Below are 25,799 nucleotides of genomic sequence, written 5' to 3'. Positions count from 1 at the left end.
ATCAGTGCATACGCTCCAACACCTGACTCCCAAGATAAAGTAAAGAAGACCTTCTATGCCAACCTGGACAATATTCTCACCAAAGTCCCGAAGGAGGATATGCTAATCCTGCTTGGAGAGTTCAATACCAGAGTGGGATAACTGGCAAGGAAGGAGTTAGAAACACAAACTCCAATGGCATCCTGCTGTTAACAACATACTCAGAACACCGCCTTAATCATCACCAACACACTCTTCCACCAGAAGAACAAATCTAATACAACCTGGAGGCACCCTCATTCTAACCTTTGGCACCTCAAAGAGACCGACACGAGGTACTTAACACCAGAGTGATGATCATTGCATATGACTGCTGGAATGACCCCCGTCTTGTCCGCTCCACCCTGTCCATCCATCTTCACCGGTAAAGAAGGGTGCAGAAAAAAGCAGAGCCACCCAAAACTCAACCTCAAATGACTTACTGATACCTTACTGATACCTCCTCTCATCAACAGTTCCAGTACATCAATGCCCAAGCAGTATCCAGATGATATTGAAAGCCACTGGGATATGCTCAGGACTGCAATAACTGGCACCTGTAAAACCACTCTTGGACATAGGATGAAGAATCACCAAGACTGGTTTGATGAGAATGACCTGGAAATCAAATGGTTAATCAACATCAAGTGGCGAGCCGTCACCATCTGGTAGAATGACATCAACTGCCGAAATAAACAAGCTGCCCATGCAAAAGCAAAGTCAGCTGTCCAAAGCCGGGTGCTGGAATTAAAGATCCAGTGGTGGACAAAGAAGGCCCTTGAGATCCAACACCTTGCAGACTCTGGGGATATCAGAGGCTTATTCGATGCTACTAAAGCAATATATGGTCCCAGCCACCACCATCTAACCCCCCTTCGCTCCAAAGCTGGTTACACACTGCTAACAGACTCCAAAGATGGTTACACACTGCTAACAGACAAGTCAATCAAAGAGAGGTGGGAAGAGCACTACCAGGTCCTTTTAAACCGGGACTCTAGCCCTGAGATGGATGCCCTCCAACAACCCCCTCAACAACCTAAAGAGGAAGACATGGCAGCAGCACCTAGTCTAAGTCCAGGGTGCCATCTGGAAGATGAAAATCAACAAGGCTGATGGCCCTGATGGAATACCAGCGGAAGTACTGAAGGCAGGTGGACCTACAATCCTCAGACATACGTATCCATGCTCTGGCTCTGCTACTTAGAATATAGGAAAAAGGGGATATCCCTTCACAACATGGTGACACACTCATTGTCTCTATCTTTAAGAAAGGGGACAAAGCTGAGTGCGGACACTACCATGGCATTTCCCTGCTTTCCACCACAGGGAACGCTCTGGCTAGGGTCTTGGCCAGCAGACTCCTCCCAATATCAGAGGAAATTCTGCCAGAATCCCAGAGCGATTTTCGTCCTAACAGGGGCACCATGGACATAATTTTTACCACTTGCCAACTCCAGGAAAAAGCCCAGGAACAGAATCAACCATTGCACATGGCCTTTATAGACTTAACCAAAGCTTCTCATTCTGTAAACTGCCAGGCCCTCTGGCTAGTTCTGTCAAAATCAGGCTGCCCTGCCAAATATACCAGAGTATTACAATTACTACATGACAAGAAATAAGCAAGAGTACTTGGCAGTTATGGAGATGAGACAGAGACCTTCAAGGTCCACACAGGAGTTAAACAAGGCTGTGTCACTGCACCACTGCCCCAACCCTGTTCTCTGTATTCACTGCCACCATCCTCCACTTCATGGGTCTCAATCTGTCTCAGGGAGTCAAAACATGTACAGAACTGATGAGAATATTCTGAACATTAACAGATTCAGGGCTAAAAGTAAAACCACTACCACATCATTGAGCTGCAGTACGCCGATGACAACGCCTCAGTGTCCCTCGTAGAAGAGCAGCTACAGAACATACTGGATGCCTTTGCAAAGGCATCCAAGCAGCTTGGCCTGGCCATTAACATAAAAAGGCCCATATCATCTGCCAACCCCCACCCAACAGAAATACTGTATGCCTGCTCTCCCCCCATCCATCTCTGTAGACAACACCAGACTCGAAAATGTGGAACAGTTCCCATAGCTTGGCAGCCCTCTCTCCTCCAAAGCCAACATTGACATTGAAATACACCATCATCTTAGATGTGCCAGCTGGGCCTTCCCAAGGTTGAGTAAAAGGGTTTTTGAAAACTGCAACCTTCAGGCCAGAACAAAAATTCTGGTGTACAAAGCGGCGGTGCTTCCCACCCTAATGTATGGGTCAGACACCTGGGCCACATATAGAAAGCACCTGAAGCCTCTCGAGGCATACCAGCTATGATGCCTCAGGAAGATCCTTAAGATCAGCTGGGAGGATAAGTGCACCAACTTCACTGTCGTCAAGGAGGCCAGCATGCCTACTATAACTGCCACCCTCGCATAACATCAGCTGAGATGGACTGGTCATGTCCTCCGTATGTCTGACTCTCGCGTCCCGAAAAAAGTCCTTTACTCTCAGCTCGGGACAGGACACCGTGCCCCAGGAGGACAAAAGAAGCGATATAAAGACAACATCAAGGCCCACATCAAAAGGTTTGGCATCAACCTTAACACCTGGGAACAAGCAGTGAAAAACCTGTCCGTGAGGGTGTTGCATGCTACAACCATGACCTCCACCATGCTGCTGAAAACAAGCACAGACTCAGAAAGGAGGGAGTTACCAGGAAGGCCCAAACCACATCCTCAACCACTTCTTCACACCCTTGCCCACATTGACCTAAAATATGCGGCTCCAGGATCAGTCTCTATGCCCACCTTAAGACCCACAAGGACCTAGAAGGAGGACGGTCATACTCGACCCCGGGTGACCGCCGATGATGATGGTACGTGTGTGTGTGTGTGTGTGTGTGTGATTGTGTTATATCCATTATGTCTAAATTTCTCATCTCAGTCTGAGCCATTAAGTCAAATTTCTAGAATAGGAAATGAAAAATATTCTACTCAATTTGATTGAAATAAGACTGAGCTTCTATCCTGTATCTTAACAGAAACAGGAGGCACAGTAGGAGGAAATACCAGCTGTGGCAGAGGAGAGGGATTCTCCTCCCCACTCTCCTCCACGTTGTTCTCGCTTGCCCCACTCGCCCCCAGCTCCCAGTCTGGGTTGAGCTCCGTCAGCTCCCAGTCGTCCACATCCTGCAAAGGCTCCTTGGTAGAGTCACAACCAGGCCTCTGAATGAGATAGACACAGACAGACAGAGAGACAGACAGAGAGATTTGATTTTTAAAAGTACATTTATTCAGATTACATTCCGGTCCAACAGCTGATATTCAGACATAATCATATTTTTATAATCCTGCTCATAAAATGAAAACTGTTTCAGAAAGAAACCACTGAGTAGTCTAAACAAGTAGTTGTCACAACAAACAGAATTTCAAACTGAAGTCAGCTCTACTTGCATAGCCCAAAATATCAAACACAATATCTCCTCAGGGCTGTCCCACAGCAACACAACACCCCGCCCTTAGACCCTCGCATCAGATGAGGAACAGCTCCCTAAAAAAAACCTTTAACAGGGAGAAACCTCAGGGAGAGCAACAGAGGAGGATCTCTCTCCCAAGACGCACAACATGCATGGATGTTGTATTCACACAATTTACACAACAAATAAATAAAACAAAAGCCAATAATAAAGCCAGGACTTTCCCTTGTTACACAAATTAGAAAAAAGAAAACCAAATCTTCATCATCTCCCGCTGAGCACAATACTCCCCCAAGTTCTGGTAAAAAAGGTCATTTCCGTTTGGATCTCTGCTCCCCTGTCATAGTCCCCATCATCTTCAGCTCCTCGTCAGACAGTTCTTTAATCTGTAGCTTTAAAATGTCTCTTGTGCGGCATGTAGACCTCATGTTGAGCAGCTGAGCTACCGCCTCGGGGCTGTCAAGTCCCGATCCTGCTGCTGTAGGGGGATGTTCCTGGTGGAAACCTGTTTCTGAGGTAGTCCTGGAGTGCACCGATCATGGACATACAGCCTGGCTCCATGAAGTCAGTGGCTCCTCCAGCAGCAGTGAGGACGATCACCCAGTGCAACACACTCATCATGACCTAACTTACGGAGTCTTCAACCTTTTAGAACTTTTTCTTTTATTGGCCTTACGCATCTTTCTGGGACCTGTTATGTGTTTTCTCAAACAGAAATGTTTTTTTCATCCAAAAAATCAAAACCAACTATTTTCTGCAGAGTCGACACACTTTCAATAATTGTTTCTGTATCTGGAAAATACTCAGACACTTTCACAGATTTTCCAAAGGTGTCCTCTAGAAAACCATTAATTTCCTCTAGTGAGTACAGCTCTCCAATTTGTGGCTGTGAGTCTGTAACAGAGATACAGTTGGAGTCAGTGTCATACTCTATTTCCTCCACCTTGTCCTCACCAGCAACACTCTCCGTAACACACAACTCCCCCTTTCTCCCCTTTGCACCACCAGCCTGACTATGGTCAGGTCCAGTTGCTGGCCCTTTTCCGCTGCTTTTCCCTGCTGCCAGTTTCTCCTCTACTCCTTTCCTTTCGTCTGTCGTGACACTCAGGACAGCCGAGCTTTCATTAATTACATTCTCACTGCCCGAATCAACTTGCTGTTTCCCTTCCTGATTATCTACCTGCCCGCTGTATCCCTCCCCTGCCTCAGGCTCTGTCGACGGCACGCTGTCCCCCCCCCCCCCCGGAGTAGCGGCATCCGCTGGCTGCACCGATGTTGGTGTGCTCTTGTGGATTTAGAGAAAGCATACGACAGGGTGCCGAGAGAGGAGGTGTGGTATTGTATGAGGAAGTCGGGAGTGGCAGAGAAGTATGTAGGAGTGGTGCAGGATATGTATGAGGGCGGTGTGACAGTGGTGAGGTGTGGGGTAGGAATGACGGATGGGTTCAAGGTGGAGGTGGGACTACATCAAGGATCGGCTCTGAGCCCTTTCTTGTTTGCAATGGTGAAGGACAGGTTGACGGACGAGATCAGGCAGGAGTCTCCGTGGACTATGATGTTTGCAGATGACATTGTGATCTGTAGCGAGACTAGTGAGGAGAACCTGGAGAGGTGGCGGTATGCACTGGAGAGAAGAGAAATATAGGAGCAAGACAAAATACATATGCATGAACAAGAGGGAGGACAGTGGAATGGTGAGGATACAAGGAGTAGAGGTGATGAAGGTGGATGAGGTTAAATACTTGGGGTCAACTATCCAAAGTCAAGTACATGTTTTTGAATGACACTAAATTGAATTGAACTGTATTTGTATTTGCATGGCTCCGTATCACAAATTACAAATTTGCTTCAAGGGGCTTTACAGCAACACAACATCCTGTCCTTAGACACCCTCGCATCAGATAAGGAACACCTCAGTAAAAAAAAAAAAAAAAAACCCTAAAAAAGTTTAAAAAAAAGACTCCCTAAAAAAAATAACAAACAAAAACTAAAAAACTGGAATTTTTTGTTGTTGTAAAAAAAAAAAAAACTCCAACTAAAACAAAAAAAAACTCCCTAAAAAAGTAACGGGGAGTGCAGAAGAGAGTGCGGGCAGGGTGGAGTGGGTGGAGAAGAGTGTCAGGAGTGATGTGTGACAGAAGGGTATCAGCAAGAGTTAAAGGAAAGGTTTACAAGATGGTTGTGAGACCAGCTATGTTATATGGTTTGGAGACAGTGGTACTGATGATGCTGAGATTTCTGTTGGGAGACACGAAGATGGACAGGATTAGGAACAAGAATATCAGGTTGGACGGTTTGGAGACAAAGCAAGAGAGACAAGACTGAGATGGTGTGGACATGTGTGGAGGAGAGACGCTGGGTATACTGGGAGAAGGATGCTGAATATGGAGCTGCCAGGGAAGAGGAGAAGAGGAGGTTTATGGATGTGGTGAGAGAGGACATGCAGGTGGCTGGTGTGACAGAGGAGGATGCAGAGGACAGGAAGAGATGGAAACCGATGATCCGCTGTGGCGCCCCCTAACGGGAGCAGCCACAAGAAGATGTTTCCGACCAACTGCTTCTAATCAACCAATTGCTTAAATTGCTAACTGAAATGACAAATATTACCAATTAATTGAAACTCTTCTTCAATGTATCTTGGGTCTGTTTACACATGGCTCTTTATTTGATTTTACGAAACCGCGCAGCTATCAGATTTACTCAAGACACACAGTATTTCTATGTTTAGTATAAAAGGATTATGGGAAAAATCCAGATTGCGTGTCCTCTTGTTGGACTTCCTGTATTGAGTGACAACAGAGAAAAATTCAAATTTAATGTTAAAGACTTCACTGACCACAGGGAATGTCTGAGCCAGACTTTCCAGTTTCATCGCCAACATCTCCGTCTGGTGAAGCTGAGCAGGGAGGGCCAGGAACTCCTCGGAGCCGAACCAGTGCTCCCTGTCTGGACTGGACCTGGCCGACACCCGGGCCGCCTCCTGGAGGAGAAGAGAGGAGCAGTTAGCATTGAGACAACAGCAGACAAAGAGAATACATAAAATACTTCATCCTTCGTCTGTCTGTCTGTCTATCTGGCTGTCTATCTGGCTGTCTGTCTGTCTGTCTATCCGTCTATCCGGCTGTCTGTCTGTCTGTCTGTCTGTTTGTCTGTCTATCCGTCTATCCGGCTGTCTGTCTGTCTGTCTGTCTGTCTGTCTGTCTGTCTGTCTATCCGGCTGTCTGTCTGTCTATCTGTCTGTCTGTCTGTCTGTCTGTCTATCCGTCTATCCGGCTGTCTGGCTGTCTGTCTGTTCATCTGTGTCTCAGGCTCCAGCATCAGGGCCACTACTGGCCATATGGGTGTCCTAAACACAATTGCTATGCTCCCCCCAAACACACACACACACACACACACACACACACAGAAAGAATATTCATATAAATACATTAATCAAACATTATGTCTGCTTATTATTATTATTAGTATTATTATTCAAACCTGATGTGATTGGCAAAACTTTATATTTTGCATTTACATTCATACAGGAAATGAAAACACCATTAATAGGCTACAACTTAACCAAGACCTTAAATTGTTTGTTTGTTTGATTGATTGATTCTTTATTTACACATTTGAACATTTTAAAGAGACAGTATATAATTGGCAACAGAATGTGAAGGAAAATAATTGCCTAAAAACCCTCTAAGGCCTTGAAAAGTGGCATTCTCCAGGCAGCATACTCCAGGAACAGCAATGCGGTAAGCACAACTTGTACGTATCTATCAATAATTCTAGATACAGCAAAAGGAGACACGGTTCAGCACAGCACCCGACAACAATGCACCCCACAACATCAAATTCCTTGATTCTGAATAAAACAGTCCATGATAGACCAAAACAAAACGCATACAAACCTATACAAAAATTATGAAAAGACATTTCAATTGTCTTCTAATTACTACTGCTACTACAAAAACAGAAAGAGCTCTAATAGAGCAGAAGCTTCTGTAATCATGCATTCTTTTGTGCAACTCTACAACAACTACTACTACTACTACTACTACTACTACCGCTACTGCTACTACTACTACTGCTACTACTACTACCGCTACTGCTACTACTACTACTGCTACTGCTACTGCTACTACTACTACCACTACTACCACTACTACTACTACTACTACCACTACTACTACTGCTACTACTGCTACTACTACTACCACTACTACTGCTACTGCTACTACTACTACCACTACTACGACTACTACCACTACTACTACTACTGCTACTGCTACTACTACTACTGCTACTGCTACTACTACTACCACTACTACGACTACTACCACTACTACTACTGCTACTGCTACTGCTACTACTGCTACTGCTACTGCTACTGCTACTGCTACTGCTACTACTACTACCACTACTACTACTACTACCACTACTACTACTATTACTACTGCTACTACCACTACTACTGCTACCGCAATAACAAGAGGAACAAGAGCAGTACAGTACCAATAAATTTGTGCCAACTACTAGGCTACAGGACATAATTGTTGTGATGTGTTACTTAGATATGTCTCTAGAGGGAGCTCACACATTTTAAAGCCTACAAAGCAGCACTGTGTACACTGATCAGCCAAAACATTAAGACCACTGACCAGGACACGTACCCACATCTGGCTTCCCACCCGCAGACACGGCCAATTGTGCCTGTAGGGACGCCCGACCAAGCTGGAGGTAACATGGGGATTCGAACCGGCGATCCCCGTGTTGACAGGCAACAGAATAGACCGCTACGCTACCTGGATGCCCCCTGTGATGACTGTTTTTAGCTTCTGGTATCACAAGGACACGCAAATAAATTTCCCATTTCACTCTACCAATTCGCCGTTTTCTTCTTCTTCTTTTTTTTTTTTGGTACGTGAAATGGTTAAATGCAAAAATAAAAAAGTATCACTTGTAATTTAATAATAAATTGTGTGTCGCCTAGTTAATAAAGCTTATCATAAATGTTCCCATGTCAGCCAATCAGATTTCCTCTCAAGCTTTTTTACATATTGGGGGTGGTTGTTGGCCTCAGAATTGTGACGCATTTCATTATAGTCCATTCTAAACCTGAGTGTGAGTTGAAAGCAGTCTGTGACGACTTGAATCAAGTGCAACTGGACTTGGTATATATCCGTGAAGACCAAGCTAGTCTGACTAGCTTGGTCTAGTCAGACAGGCACGAACTGAGGAAGCCTCTTGGATGAGAGGCGAAACGTCTTCACGGATAAATACCAAGTCCAGTTGCACTTGATCCAACTCCTTTGGAGAACCATGACGACCTGGATGAATGAGAACATTCACAGACATCTGTGACGACTGTGACTCAGACAAGTTGGTCATAAACTGAGACAGACAGCACGTGGTTTTCTCCATGTGGACGCAGGAACTTTCAGGAGAGGGAAGGGGGACTGTAAAGAACAAAGCAACTGCACATTGTGACTGGCTGACACCTCGCCACATCACTGAAGTGCTGAGAAATGTTGAGACCGGCGTAACTTTGGGTCACACCCTGTAGCACCACGCCACGCCGCGTCGGCCACTGGTCTGTAGACTCCCACTGAAAATGACTTGTCTGCTGCTCATCTCTAAGTCATTCACCCGGTAACTCTGTCTTTCTTTCTCTTTCTCGTAAATGAACAAAGACACATCCTTATTGTCAGTCACACATCCATGCACACATACACAGCCTTCAGGAAACATGGACACACAGCCACAGACAAGTCTGTCTGTCGTTTCTCCCACCATCTCCTCAGCTCAATAAACAATAAAGGACCTCCACCTTTTGGCCCCGGCGTTTCACAATCCAGACCGCTGGTTTGTCCGGTAGAGGCCGAGGGTCCGAGTCCTCCCCGGATGCCTCCAGGTCTGAAGAGAGGAGCTGTTCCCTCATGGGGGAGGGCACGGAGGAGTCAGACTCGCCCTCACTGCAAGCTTGTGTCTCAGCATGGCTGGTCTCCATTTGTGTGGAGGTGTTGTTGTGAGGAGGCGAGGGGCCTATGGCAGGTGATCTCGCAGCAGATGAGCTCTTCTTGATGGAGAGAGACCCTTGGACGCTCCCCTCCGGACCTCCTCCGCCTTCTCTGGAGCCGCTGGGGCTTATTTGGGGGTTGCATCCATTCATGACCTGTTTGGTTCAGACAAGTTGGATTTGGGAATTATTTTTCATGTATTTACATTATTATATCTTCTTTATCAGAGTTATAATAGCACTTTAACTTTTCTCCACTGTAATTATTGAAAAAACTCTGGTCCTGCCAGTGTGGGGCGCCACATAGCAAAGAATTAAAAACCGGAGTGAAATTCCATGTTTGTGCAAACCTACATGGCCGATAAACATGACTGATTCTGCAAACTTTTTTTAAAACTTTTTTTGTGGCAGACTCAACACATTTCCTGTGTGGCTCCATTACATTTGCATACTTGAGGGAAATGACGAACCCCACCATCACCAATGATCAATAACATGGAGGAATAACTACATTGAACGGCTAATACAAGAAACAAAAGAAATTGGAGACTGCAAGGTGGTGAGAGGGGAGAACGTAGCTCGGCAGCATCGGATGGTGGTCTGTAAGATGACTTTGGAGATCAAGAAGAGGAAAAGAGCGAATGCAAATCCAAGGATCAAATGGTGGAAGCTAAAGAAGGAAGACTGTTGTGTGGAGTTCAGGCAGGAGTTAAGACAGGCACTGGGTGGTAGTGAAGAGTTGCCGGATGACTGGGTAGCCACTGCAGACATAGTGAGGGGGACAGCTAGGAAGGTACTTGGTGTGTCATCAGGGCACAGCAAGGAAGACAAGGAGACTTGGTGGTGGAATGAGGAAGTACAGCAAAGTAAGCAGACAAAGGGGTTGGTGAAAAAGAAGTGAGATAGAGAGATGAAGAAAGGAGACAGGAGTACAAGGAGATGCAGCATAAAGTGAAGAGAGAGGTTAAGAAGGCAACGGAAAAGGTGTATGGTGAGTTGTATGACAGATTAGACACTAAGGAAGGAGAAAAGGACTTGTACCGATTGGCTAGACAGAGGGACCAAGCTGCAAAGGATGTGCAGCAAGTTAGGGCGATCAAGGATAGAGATTGAATTAAGCTGACAAGTGAGGAGAGTGTGTTGAGAAGATGGAAGGAATACTCTGAGGGGCTGATGAATGAAGAAAATGAGAGAGAGAGAGAGAGAGAGAGAGAGAGAGAGAGAGAGAGAGAGAGAGAGAGAGAGAGAGAAGGTTGGATGATGTAGGGATAGTAAATCAGGAAGTGCAGTGGATTAGTGAGGAAGTGAAGGCAGCTATGAAGAGGATGAAGAGTAGAAAGGCGGTTAGTTAAGATAACATACCAGTCGAGGCATGGAGATGTTTAGGAGAGATGGCAGTTGAGTTTATAACTAGATTGTTTAACACAATCTTGAGAAGTGAGAGGATGGATGCCTGAGGAGTGAAGAAGTGCACTGGTACCGGTTTTCAAGAACAAGGGTGATGTGCAGAACTGTAGCAGCTACAGAGGTATAAAGTTGATCAGCCACAGCATGAAGATGTGGGAAGGACTGGTGCCCCACAAGTTGAGTGTGAGATGGAAGAGAAAGAATAATTCTGGAGTGAGTTGGATGAAGTGGTGGAAAGTATATCCAAAGAGGAGAGAGTGGTGATTGGAGCGGACTTCAATGGACATGTTGGTGAAGGGAACAGAGGTGATGAGGAGGTGATGGGTAGGTATGATGTCAAGGAGAGGAATGTGGAAGGACAGATGGTGGTCGATTTTATGAAAAGGATGGAAATGGCTGTGGTGAATACATGTTTCAAGAAGAGGGAGGAACACAGGGTGACGTACAAGAGTGGAGGAAAGTGCACACAGGTGGACTATATCTTATGTAGGAGGTGCGATCTGAAAGGGATTGGAGACTGCAAGGTGGTGACAGGGGAGAACGTAGCTAGGCAGCATCGGATGGTGGTCTCTAGGAGGACTTTGGACACCAAGAAGAGGAAGAGAGTGAAGACACAGCCGAAGATCAAATGGTGGAAGTTGAAGAAGGAAGACTGTTGTGTGGGGTTCAGGCAGGAGTTAAGACAGGCACTGGGTGGTAGTGAAGAGTTGCTGGATGACTGGGCAACCACTGCAGAAATAGTGAGAGAGACAGCTAGGAAGGTACTTGGTGTGTCATCAGGACAGAGGGAGGAAGACAAGGAGACTTGGTGGTGGAATGAGGAAGTACAGCAAGAAGTGGGATAGTCAGAGAGATGAAGAAAGTAGACAGGAGTATGCGAGGTTGGACACTAAGACCCCTTTCACACTGGCCAAAAAACAAAACCAAAAAAACCCCGCCAACATCCGCCTTTTTACATTGACCAAAGGCGGATGTTAGCAGTTTTTTTGGCCAGTGTGAAAACGCCATAAGAAAGGAGAAAAGGACTTGTACCGATTGGCTAGACAGAGGGACCGAGCTGGGAAGGATGTGCAGCAGGTTAGGGCGATGAAGAATAGAGATGGAAATGTGCTGGCAAGCGAGGAGAGTGTGCTGAGAAGGTGGAAGGAGTACTTTGAGGGGCTGATGAATGAAGAAAATGAGAGAGAGAGAAGGTTGGGTGATGTGGGGATAGTGAATCAGGAAGTGCAGTGGATTAGCAAGGAGGAAGTGAGGGCAGCTATGAAGAGGATGATGAAGAGTGGAAAGGCAGTTGGTCCTGATGACATACTTGTGGAGGCATGGAGATGTTTAGGAGAGATGGCAGTGGGGGTTTTAACTAGATTGTTTAACACAATCTTGGAAAGTGAGAGGATGCCTGAGGAGTGGAGAAGAAGCATACTGGTATCAATTTTTCAAGAACAAGGGCGATGTGCAGAACTGTAACAACTACAGAGGTATAAAGTTGATCAGCCACAGCATGAAGATATGGGAAAGAGTGATAGAAGCTAGGTTAAGAGGAGAGGTGATGATCAGCAGCAGCAGTATGGGTTCATGCCATGAAAGAGCACCACAGATGTGATGTTTGCTTTGAGAATGTTGATGGAGAAGTATAGAGAAGGCCAGAAGGAGGTACATTGTGTGCTTGTGGATTTAGAGAAAGCATACGACAGGGTGCCGAGAGAGGAGGTGTGGTATTGTATGAGGAAGTCGGGATTTGCAGAGAAGTATGTAGGAGTGGTGCAGGATATGTATGAGGGCAGTGTGACAGTGGTGAGGTGTGGGGTTGGAATGACAGATGGGTTCAAGGTGGAGGTGGGATTACATCAAGGATCGGCTCTGAGCCCTTTCTTGTTTGCAATGGTGATGGACAGGTTGATGGATGAGATCAGGCAGGAGTCTCCATGGACTACGATGTTTGCGGATGACATTGTGATCTGTAGTGAGAGTAGGGAGCAGAGTGAGGAGAGCCTGGAGAGTTTGAAGTATGCACTGGAGAGAAGAGGAATGTAGAAGCAAGACAGAATACATAGTATGCATGGATGAGAGGGAGGACAGCGGAATGGTGAGGATGCAAAGAGTAGAGGTGATGAAGCTGGTTGAGTTTAAATACTTGGGGTCAACTGTTCAAAGTAACATGTAGTGCGGACGAGAACTGAAGAAGAGAGTGCAGGCGGGATGGAGTGGGTGGAGAAGGGTGTCAGGAGTGATTTGTGACAGAAGGGTACTAGCAACAGTTAAAGTGACCTTCCGCTTCTGGTGTGGGAAGATGGCGGTATGAATTCATGTTTGCAGTGACCTCACCCAGTCCCAATGTGGGAATATGGCAGTGCGAACTTATGTTTGCGGCGGCCTCACCTAGTACCATCCATGCAGTGTCTTTGTCCACATCTTCGTTGAAGTTTGTATCTTCATTAGATGGCTTGGAGAGCTGGCGGTGGATCAGCTGGGAGAACTTGGTCTGCTGCATCCTGTGGGCCCAGGGACCATGGCCCTGCCTAGAGCTGTGCCCAAAGAGGTAACACCGAGGGCGGTCTGGCAGAACCCGAAAGCGGGGCAGGCTAAGCTAACTGCTAACCCATGCAGACTGGTATTTGCAATGACAGGTCTGTCTGGCAGTGGCCTCACCTAGCATTGACTGTGTTTTTAGTGTCATCATATGGAGTGCGGGGAGGTGTGTCGAGGGAGTCTGGCTGGGAGAGCTGGCGTTGGATCAGCTGGGTGAGCCTGGTCTGCTGCATCCAGTGGGCCCAGGGACCACGGCCCTGCCCGGAGCTGCGGCCAAGGAGGAAACACCGAGGGCAGTCTGACAGGACGCGAAAGCGGAGCAGGCTAAGCTAACTGCTAGCCCATGCAGACCAGCAGCTCCGACAGTCATCCTGGCTGGCGTTCGTTCTCTTGGACAGTGATTTCTTGCAGTTTGATATATTTGTTCTTGTAATTTTGGATATGTGTTTTTGTCTTTGTGTTGCACTGCGTCCATGAAATGAAATGACAAATAAAGTGTTCCTGATTCCTGATTCCTGAAGGTTTACAAGATGGTTGTGAGACCAGCTATGTTGTATGGTTTGGAGACAGTGGCACTGATGAAAAGGCAGGAGGCACAGACAGAGGTAGCAGAGCTGAAGATGATAAGATTTTCATTGGGAGTGACAAAGATGGACAGGATTAGGAATGAGTATATTAGAGGGACAGATCAGGTTGGACAGTTTGGAGACAAAGCAAGAGAGACAAGATTGAGATGGTGTGGACATGTGTGGAGGAGAGAGGCTGGGTATATTAGGAGAAGGATGCTGAATATGGAGCTGCCAGGGAAGAGGAGAAGAGGAAGGCCAAAGAGGAGGCTTATGGATGTGGTGAGGGAGGACATGGAGGTGGTGAGGGAGGACATGGAGGTGGTTGGCATGACAAAGGAAGATGCAAAGGACAGGAAGAGATGAAAACGGATGATGTGCTATGGCGCCCCCTAACAGGAGCAGCCAAAAGAAGAGCAAGAAGAATACATTGAATGGCTGTTGCTACAAAACTACCACTGGGGAAAAGTTTCAAATATGGCATTCTTAATGTAAAAAAAATATAGATTACATCTTTAAACATAAAAACAAAATTCTTTAACATGTGATATTAGCCTATATTTTTAGATGCACTCACACATATTTTTGGAGGCATCACAACACCCACCGAGGTGCTTCACATCTAAAATAAAAATGATTGACAGAACAAACCTGCTGATTCTCACAGGACTGGGAAACTCCCTCTGGATACTCAGATTCCAGTTCCAGCCAAAACTTGGTCCGATCCAGAGGGTCCAGGAGGGAAGGGGTGCTCTGGCCCAGTTCAGTCTGCGACAAGAGCCCTGAGGACAGGCTACCCAGTTCAGTACCTCCCCCCATGTCTCCGTAAGTCCCTCCTCCGTCAGAGAGGAAGGCCGCTCTCTTGGGGAGAGAGGCTTCAGTCGGGGCCATGCCGATGCTGAGGTTTCCCTCCTGCAGTGGACGTTTGGTCACAAGGCCCTCACCCTGGCTGGAACTGCCACATTGCATTGTGGGTTCTTTTGGTGCAGAGTGGTCGTCACTGGGCATATCAGTCGTGTCTCTTTGCCCCGACCCTTCGTTTACGTCCTGTTGTGAGGCTGCGGTGGTCAGGAGGTCCACGTCTTGCTGGAGCTGAGGTGTGTGCTTGTTTGGCCCGGGGCCCTCGGGATCGTCCCCAGGACTGTAGTCGCTCAGCTCGTAGGCGGTGATGCCGCAGTCAAGGGAGAAGTAATCCTGACTGCAGCGGATGGTCAGCTGACCGCAGTCGTCCACCTCAGTCAGAGCGTCTAGACGAGTCTGAGGACAGGAAAAGGAAATGTTCAAAAGTTTTCATGAGTCACCTTAATTCACCTGACCACGCACACAAACACAAGTACAAGTAGACGTAAATAACGACGTGGTTGGTTGTCCCTGATGCAAACTGCTCCTGACCATCTTTGACCTCTGGCATCCCCTAGTGTCACCAACATGCATTACAGCAAACAATTCATTGTAGAGCCTATCTTCCATAATGGTTAAAAGTTTGGAACCCTGTTGTATTTGTTAGAATTATTCTTTTCTCGTTCTCATTCTTCTTCTGCACTAAAAGTACCTGGGTCTCAGAAACTGTACCAGCTACAGTTCCCAAACCTGGCAAAGAGCTTGGATGGCTCCCCCACTACTCATTGGTCAGATGGTAGCGCTATAACAACAGACTTTGTTGTTTGTTTTGGCCTATAACTTCTGAACCATAAGTCCCAGAAACAAAGTCCTTTATTTTCCTGGATTCTGTGGCTCCAGGCGACTCTAGACATAGAAGCCAGGCCCATTTGTGCCTACACAGACTTTCTGCCATTTTGAATTTTGTCCAAATCTTTCTTTTTGCTACTCCTCCAACACATTTTAAGCAATCATCACCAATTTTGCTACAGAGCATTTCTGGACCAAGCTGCACAAAGTTACTTTTTCGGATTTTTGATATTCCATATGTTCTGATTATAAAAGCCAATCAATTTTTATCAAAATAGTTAATTATCCAAAATAACTCATGACCGCATTGAGATATCAACCATGAAATGTGAGACATGTTCAGGAGTTTTCACTATGCTACCGTTTTAAAGCGCATTGCACTTTACTTCTAGGGACCTCCAAAAACGTGAACAGCTTACATCTGGTAATCAGCTGCATGGGTTCGTACGGAATGTGGTTTACACAAACTGGGGGCATGACTCAGGCGATGCAGAACATTTGGTAATGACTGATTAAATGTGCATGGCTTATTAAAACAAATGTAAATTTCTAGACATTTCACATCCCAAACTTAGAAAAATAAAATAAAAAATCACCCACGTGTCCTACAGAGGAGACGTTTTTCAGCACGTCCACTGGCGTGTGACTAAAGTTCGCCTCACTGCAACTTGTGCTCAGCTCAGAAGTCCGTCACTCGATGTTTTCAGTATCAATTAACATCTATAGGTCCACAAATCTGTACAAGACTCAGGAAACGGGCTGTAGCATCACTGCAGACCCATCACACCCTGGTCACAACCTGTTCCAACTCCTCCCCTCTGGTAGGCGCTACAGAGCACTGTACCCCAAAACAACCCGGTGTTAAAACCGTTTCTTTTCTCGAGCCGTCATTCAAATGAATGCTTAACACTGTCAAATAAACCCACCATGTTGTATATACTGTACTGTACATGTAGTATATACTGTACTGTACATGTTGTATATACTGTACTGTACATGTTGTATATACTGCACTGTACATGTTGTATATACTGCACTGTACATGTTGTATATACTGTACTGGACATGTTGTATATACTGTACTGTACATGTTGTATATACTGCACTGCACATGTTGTATATACTGTACTGTACATGTTGTATATACTGTACTGGACATGTTGTATATACTGTACTGTACATGTTGTATATACTGCACTGCACATGTTGTATATACTGTACTGTACATGTTGTATATACTGCACTGCACATGTTGTATATACTGTACTGTACATGTTGTATATACTGCACTGTACATGTATATCCTGCACTGTACATGTTGTATATACTGTACTGTACTTGTTGTATATCCTGTACTGTACATGTAGTATATACTGTACTGTACATGTATATCCTGTACTGTACATGTAGTATATACTGTACTGGACATGTTGTATATACTGTACTGTACATGTTGTATATACTGTACTGTACATGTTGTATATACTGCACTGTACATGTATATCCTGCACTGTACATGTTGTATATACTGTACTGTACTTGTTGTATATGCTGTACTGTACATGTAGTATATACTGTACTGTACATGTATATCCTGTACTGTACATGTAGTATATACTGTACTGTACTTGTTGTATATCCTGTACTGTACATGTAGTATATACTGTACTGTACATTGTATGTATACTGGTACACTCTGTCATGTACATGTACCTCAGACATGTATGTCAGTAAGCTGCTAACGTGTATTTCAGCATCTCTGATATATTCTCTGCACCGCTGCACCTCATCACCTCTTACTCCACCTGTAGAAGTCAGTCCTTGTGTAGACATGTGTGAAGGTTGTTGTGTTGCAGTGTTGTTGTGTTGTTAGTCTATGCTGAGTACACTGAGAGAGCCACGACACCACACACATCCCGCGTGTGTGCAAACCTGCATGGCCAGTCAACACGGTTCTGGTTCTGATGTCTTTCTTCAAATGCTACCAGACTGACACGGAGGTTGTGTAGATTCCAGACACCACATGTCCACATGTGTCCACCCGAGTCCATACTGACATTCGCCGTGGGACTGTAACTAGTCCTGTATGCACACTTCCTGTTTTGCCAAACGTCACCAACATCTCTGGCAACACACCTGATACCCGCAGGAGCGTGTGCGACTCCCCCCCCCCCCAGAATGTCATCACCAACACTGTAATTGTTGTGAATTGCTGAAGTGTGAACAGACCAACTGCCCCCGTGTGGCAGCTGTGTGTGACAGCACCCCTGAAGCTGGAGGAAGAAGGCGTGTGGGACACCATGTCCCCTGCTCAGATTCACATTTAGCCTTATTCATCCCAGTGTGTGGGCCCCGTCCATGTGCTTCTGCTCTGGTGTTTAGTTAAAGAATGAGGACCGGGGCGTCCGGGGGGCGTGGCGGTCTACTCTGCTGCCTAGCAACACAGGGGTCGCCGGTTTGAATCCCCGTGTTGCCTCCGGCTTGGTCAGGCGTCCCTACAGTCACAATCGGCTGTGTCTGCAGGTGGGAAGCCGACTGTAGGTGTGTGTCCTGGTCGCCGCACTAGCGCCTCCTCTGGTCGGTCGGGGTGCCTGTTCAGGGGGGAGGGGGAAGTGGGGGGGAATAGCGTGATCCCCCCACGCGCTACGTGAAACTCCTCACTGTCAGGTGAAGAGAAGCGGCTGGAGACTCCACATGTATGGGAGGAGGCTTGTGGTAGTCTGCAGCCCTGCCCGGGGGGGGGGGGGGTAGAGGCCGGGACGGCTCGGAAGAGTGGGGCAATTGGCCAAGTACAGTTGGGGAGAAAAGGGGTGAAAAAAGAAGAAAAGAAAAGAAGAAAGACTCATGTTCTCATTAACAAATAACGCTAACAACATGGCTGCCATTACTGTTGCTGGTGTGTGAAGACAGACAGAGAAGACATCTGACGGAGACATCTGACGGATGTCTTCGTCAGATGTCTTCTCTGCTGAGAACAGTGTGCTGGGCTTGTGTGTGTGTGTGTGTGTGTGTGTGTGTGTGTGTGGGTGTGTGTTCACCTGATGCTGGTCTTGTGAGAAGGCCTGCAGTATGTCTGTCTGTCTAGTGTAGTTTCCATTGGAGTCCTGCAGTCCCTGCAGCATGCGCTCCTTCAGAACCAGAACCGACACTCTCAGCTGGTGCCACAGTAACTGGACTGTCCTGGACCCAACAGAACAACAAGTTTAGTCAAAGAAACACAATGGACCTCGAAAACACTCCAACCAGTCCACCCGTCTGTGGTAGTCGGGTGTGGTTTAGCCTCAGCTGCCGCAGAGAGAAGGCTGTGGGTGGCGTGGGTGACGTGGGTGGCGTGGGTGGCGTGGGTGACGTGGGTGACGTGGGTGGCGTGGGTGGCGTGGGTGACGTGGGTGACGTGGGTGACGTGGGTGGCATGGGTGACGTGGGTGGCGTGGGTGACGTGGGTGGCATGGGTGACGTGGGTGGCGTGGGTGACGTGGGTGGCGTGGGTGACGTGGGTGACGTGGGTGACGTGGGTGGCGTGGGTGACGTGGGTGATGTGGGTGGCGTGGGTGGCGTGGGTGGCGTGGGTGACGTGGGTGACGTGGGTGGCGTGGGTGACGTGGGTGGCGTGGGTGGCGTGGGTGGCGGGAGGGCAGGCGCCATGGCGCGTGATCAAGTGCTCGGCCTCAGGTGTGCTCAGTTAACGTGCCACGCGCCGTACTGTGCTGTGAGGCCGGGTTCTGGACTGACCCAGACACGCCGACACAAGCCAAGGCAGCCCTGTGTCCCGCTGACCCGTGTCCGTCCTCCATCTTGAACCCCTCCACCGGCAGCAGGCTTGCCACGCCCGCACCTCATTCACACAGCACACGTCACGTGACAACATGCACGCCACGCTGAGGGAAAGTGCAGCTAAAAAGAAGGTGACCATGAAAGAAGAGTTCATTTGTAAATGATGTCATGTAATCATCCCCCTGAGCCAGAAGGGACTCGCTACACAACATTCATTCATCCACCCTCCACAGGTGGTGTAAAGCGCCCCCCGGGGGTCTGACACTGTTCTTTAACTTGCACCACCTCCCCTGATGGAGTGCAGGTGGATGCTAGTTTTAAAAACAGGTTAGCTCATATCAAACCGCAACTTCCTGTTGGTTTCCTGACATCATTACAAAGACATGCGTTTGTGTTATTTTGTCAGTTATGTGTTGAAGACTGTGTCATTTGGCACAACACTACAAATAACACACTTCCTAACATACGTGTTTTATCTAACATACGTGTTTTATCTGTGTAGCATGAAGTTCATACATGTTTATCTAACATACGTGTTTTATCTGTGTAGCATGAAGTTCATACATGTTTATCTAACATACATGTTTTATCTGTGCAGCATGAAGTTCTAGCTTACCGCCACATGAGGAAACACTGAAGACACACAGCAACACTGGGAAATATTCTGGGAGTATCTAATACTAACATCTTGATCACCACACAACTTCCACATACTCACCTCTACAGTCTGGTAGGTCACACTTACTGCTACTACTACCACTACTACTACTACCACTACCACTACTATTACTACTACCACCACTACTACTACCACTACCACTACAACTACTACTACTACCTCCACTACCACTACTACTACCACTACCACTACTACTACAACTACCATTACTACTACTACCACTATCACTACTACTACTACTACCACTACTACTACTACCACTACCACTACTATTACTACTACCACTACTACTACTACCACTACCACCACAACTACTACTACTACCTCCACTACCACTACTACTACCACTACCACTACTACTACAACTACCATTACTACTACTACCACTATCACTACTACTACTACTACTACTACCACTACTACTACTACCACTACCACTACAACTACTACTACTACCTCCACTACCACTACTACTACTACTACCACTACTACTACAACTACCATTACTACTACTACCACTATCACTACTACTACTACTACTACTACCACTACTACTACAACTACCATTACTACTACTACTACTACCACTACTACTACAACTACCATTACTACTACTACTACTACCACTATCACTACTACTACTACTACTACAACTACCATTACTACTACTACAACTACCATTACTACTACTACCACTATCACTACTACTACTACTACTACTACCACTACTACTACCACTACTACTACAACTACCATTACTACTACTACCACTATCACTACTACTACTACTACTACTACTACTACTACCACTACTACTACCACTACTACTACCACTACCACTACTACTACAACTACCATTACTACTACCACTACCACTACTACTACTACTACTACCTCCACTACCACTACTACTACCACTACTACTACAACTACCATTACTACTACTACTACCACTACTACTTCTACTACTACTACCACTACTACTGCTACTTCTACCACTACCACTACCACTACCACTACTATTACTACTACCACTACTACTACTACCACTACCACTACAACTACTACTACTACCTCCACTACCACTACTACTACTACTACCACTACTACTGCTACTACTACCACTACCACTACTACTACCACTACCACTTCTACTACTACTACTACCACTACTACTACCACTACCACTACCACTACTACTACTACTACTACTACTACTACCACCACCACTTCTACTACCACCACTACTACTACCACTACCACTACTACTACTACCACTTTTACTACTTCTACTACCACTGCTACTACCACTACTACTACTTCTACCACCACTACTACTACTACTACTACTACTACTACTACTGATAGTTTCGGCTGCTCCCAATAGGGGGCGCCACAGCAGATCATCTATTTCCATCTCTTCCTGTCCTCTGCATCTTCCTCTGTCACACCAGCCACCTGCATGTCCTCCCTCACCACCTCCATAAACCTCCTCTTTGGCCTTCCTCTTCTCCTCTTCCCTGGCAGCTCCATATTCAGCATCCTTCTCCCAGTATACCCAGCATCTCTCCTCCACACATGTCCACACCATCTCCATCTTGTCTCTCTTGCTTTGTCTCCAAACTGTCCAACCTGAGCTGTCCCTCTAATATACTCCTATCCTTCTTCATCACTCCCAATGAAAATCTTATCATCTTCATCTCTGCCACCTCCAGCTCCACCTCCTGTCTTTTCATCAGTGCTACTGTCTCCAAACCATACAACATAGCTGGTCTCACAACCATCTTGTAAACCTTCCCTTTAACTCTTGCTGGTACCCTTCTGTCACACATCACTCCTGACACTCTTCTCCACCCACTCCACCCTGCCTGCACTCTCTTCTTCACCTCTCTTCTGCTCTCCCCGTTACTTTGGACAGTTTCTTTCCATATGTATATGCACCGTTCTCGTCTTTGTGCTGCTTCATTTTCATATTGCTGTCTTAATGAATGTTCTGTTGTGCGACTTGTTTTGTGATGGCGGCTTACATAAAATGTTTTACTGTACTACTAATACAAATACTGTACTGCTCTTGTTGCCCTTTGACACCCATGTGTGATGTGATAGTCTACACTACATGACAGGTGTGATGTGATAGTCTACACTACATGACAGGTGTGATGTGATAGTCTACACTACATGACAGGTGTGATGTGATAGTCTACACTACATGACAGGTGTGATGTGATAGTCTACACTACATGACAGGTGTGATGTGATAGTCTACACTACATGACATGTGTGATGTGATAGTCTACACTACATGACATCCATGTGTGATGTGTTAGTCTACACTACATGACAGGTGTGATGTGTTAGTCTACACTACATGACAGGTGTGATGTGATAGTCTACACTACATGACAGGTGTGATGTGTTAGTCTACACTACATGACAGGTGTGATGTGTTAGTCTACACTACATGACAGGTGTGATGTGATAGTCTACACTACATGATACGTGTGATGTGTTAGTCTACACTACATGACACCCATGTGTGATGTGATAGTCTACACTACATGACATCCATGTGTGGTGTGATAGTCTACACTACATGACAGGTGTGATGTGATAGTCTACACTACATGACAGGTGTGATGTGATAGTCTACACTACATGACAGGTGTGATGTGATAGTCTACACTACATGACATGTGTGATGTGATAGTCTACACTACATGACATGTGTGATGTGATAGTCTACACTACATGACATGTGTGATGTGATAGTCTACACTACATGACATGTGTGATGTGATAGTCTACACTACATGACATGTGTGATGTGATAGTCTACACTACATGACATGTGTGATGTGTTAGTCTACACTACATGACAGGTGTGATGTGATAGTCTACACTACATGACAGGTGTGATGTGATAGTCTACACTACATGACAGGTGTGATGTGATAGTCTACACTACATGACAGGTGTGATGTGTTAGTCTACACTACATGACAGGTGTGATGTGATAGTCTACACTACATGATACGTGTGATGTGTTAGTCTACACTACATGACACCCATGTGTGATGTGATAGTCTACACTACATGACATCCATGTGTGATGTGATAGTCGACACTACATTACATGTGTGATGTGATAGTCTACACTACATGACATCCATGTGTGATGTGATAAGTCTACACTGCATGACAGGTGTGATGTGATAGTCTACACTACATGACATGTGTGATGTGATAGTCTACACTACATGACATCCATGTGTGATGTGATAGTCGACACTACATGACAGGTGTGATGTGATAGTCTACACTACATGACATCCATGTGTGATGTGATAGTCTACACTACATGACATCCATGTGTGATGTGATAAGTCTACACTGCATGACAGGTGTGATGTGATAGTCTACACTAGATGACATGTGTGATGTGATAGTCTACACTACATGACAGGTGTGATGTGATAGTCTACACTACATGACAGGTGTGATGTGATAGTCTACACTAGATGACATGTGTGATGTGATAGTCTACACTACATGACAGGTGTGATGTGATAGTCTACACTACATGACAGGTGTGATGTGTTAGTCTACACTACATGACAGGTGTGATGTGATAGTCTACACTAGATGACATGTGTGATGTGATAGTCTACACTACATGACATCCATGTGTGATGTGATAGTCTACACTACATGACATCCATGTGTGATGTGTTAGTCTACAGTACATGACATGTGTGATGTGATAGTCTACACTACATGACCGGTGTGATGTGATAGTCTACAGTACATGACATGTGTGATGTGTTAGTCTACACTACATGACAGGTGTGATGTGTTAGTCTACAGTACATGACATGTGTGATGTGATAGTCTACACTACATGACCGGTGTGATGTGATAGTCTACAGTACATGACATGTGTGATGTGATAGTCTACACTACATGACAGGTGTGATGTGATAGTCTACACTACATGACATGTGTGATGTGATAGTCTACACTACATGACAGGTGTGATGTGATAGTCTACACTACATGACAGGTGTGAGGTGATAGTCTACACTACATGACACCCATGTGTGATGTGTTAGTCTACACTACATGACACCTGCCATGTGTGATGTGATAGTCTACATTACATGACACCCATGTGTGATGCGTTAGTCTGCACTACATGACACCCATGTGTGATGTGATAGTCTACACTACATGAAATGTGTGATGTGTTAGTCTACACTACATGACATGTGTGATGTGTTAGTCTGCACTACATGACACCCATGTGTGATGTGTTAGTCTGCACTACATGACATGTGTGATGTGTTAGTCTACACTACATGACACCCATGTGTGATGTGTTAGTCTAAACTACATGACAGGTGTAATGTGATAGTCTACACTACATGACACCCATGTGTGATGTGATAGTCTACACTACATGACATGTGTGATGTGTTAGTCTACACTACATGACACCCATGTGTGATGTGTTAGTCTAAACTACATGACAGGTGTGATGTGTTAGTCTACAGTACATGACATGTGTGATGTGATAGTCTACACTACATGACCGGTGTGATGTGATAGTCTACAGTACATGACATGTGTGATGTGATAGTCTACACTACATGACAGGTGTGATGTGATAGTCTACACTACATGACATGTGTGATGTGATAGTCTACACTACATGACAGGTGTGATGTGATAGTCTACACTACATGACAGGTGTGAGGTGATAGTCTACACTACATGACACCCATGTGTGATGTGTTAGTCTACACTACATGACACCTGCCATGTGTGATGTGATAGTCTACATTACATGACACCCATGTGTGATGTGTTAGTCTGCACTACATGACACCCATGTGTGATGTGATAGTCTACACTACATGAAATGTGTGATGTGTTAGTCTACACTACATGACATGTGTGATGTGTTAGTCTGCACTACATGACACCCATGTGTGATGTGTTAGTCTGCACTAGATGACATGTGTGATGTGTTAGTCTACACTACATGACACCCATGTGTGATGTGTTAGTCTAAACTACATGACAGGTGTAATGTGATAGTCTACACTACATGACACCCATGTGTGATGTGATAGTCTACACTACATGACATGTGCGATGTGTTAGTCTACACTACATGACATGTGTGGTGTGATAGTCTACACTACATGACAGGTGTGATGTGATAGTCTACACTACATGACCTGTGTGATGTGATAGTCTACACTACATGACATGTGTGATGTGATAGTCTACACTACATGACAGGTGTGATGTGATAGTCTACACTACATGACAGGTGTGATGTGATAGTCTACACTACATGACAGGTGTGATGTGATAGTCTACACTACATGACCGGTGTGATGTGATAGTCTACACTACATGACAGGTGTGATGTGTTAGTCTACACTACATGACACCCATGTGTGATGTGTTAGTCTACACTACATGACAGGTGTGATGTGATAGTCTACACTACATGACCGGTGTGATGTGATAGTCTACACTACATGACATGTGTGATGTGATAGTCTACACTACATGACCGGTGTGATGTGATAGTCTACACTACATGACACCCATGTGTGATGTGTTAGTCTACACTACATGACAGGTGTGATGTGATAGTCTACA

The 25,799-nt window shown here is 45.8% G+C and overlaps 1 protein-coding gene across 1 annotated transcript in view; it reads right to left on the bottom strand.

The window, feature by feature from the left end:
* The window catches only part of akap6 (A kinase (PRKA) anchor protein 6), a 385,428-nt gene that overhangs the window by 317,831 nt on the left and 41,798 nt on the right, over positions 1-25,799 (bottom strand). Inside the window, exons 4-9 of the mRNA XM_056296282.1 lie at positions 18,712-18,853; positions 14,636-15,241; positions 9,297-9,641; positions 6,309-6,461; positions 3,085-3,206; positions 2,621-2,656 (exon numbers count right to left, since the gene is read on the bottom strand). Coding sequence (XP_056152257.1) covers positions 2,621-2,656; positions 3,085-3,206; positions 6,309-6,461; positions 9,297-9,641; positions 14,636-15,241; positions 18,712-18,853 — 1,404 coding nt within the window. The remainder of the gene's footprint in view (positions 1-2,620; positions 2,657-3,084; positions 3,207-6,308; positions 6,462-9,296; positions 9,642-14,635; positions 15,242-18,711; positions 18,854-25,799) is intronic.

This window comes from Lampris incognitus, chromosome 16 (assembly GCF_029633865.1).
Source record: "Lampris incognitus isolate fLamInc1 chromosome 16, fLamInc1.hap2, whole genome shotgun sequence".
NCBI lineage: Eukaryota > Metazoa > Chordata > Actinopteri > Lampriformes > Lampridae > Lampris > Lampris incognitus.
Note: the sequence above shows the minus strand (reverse complement) of the source record. Positions and strands in the feature narration are given on the sequence as shown.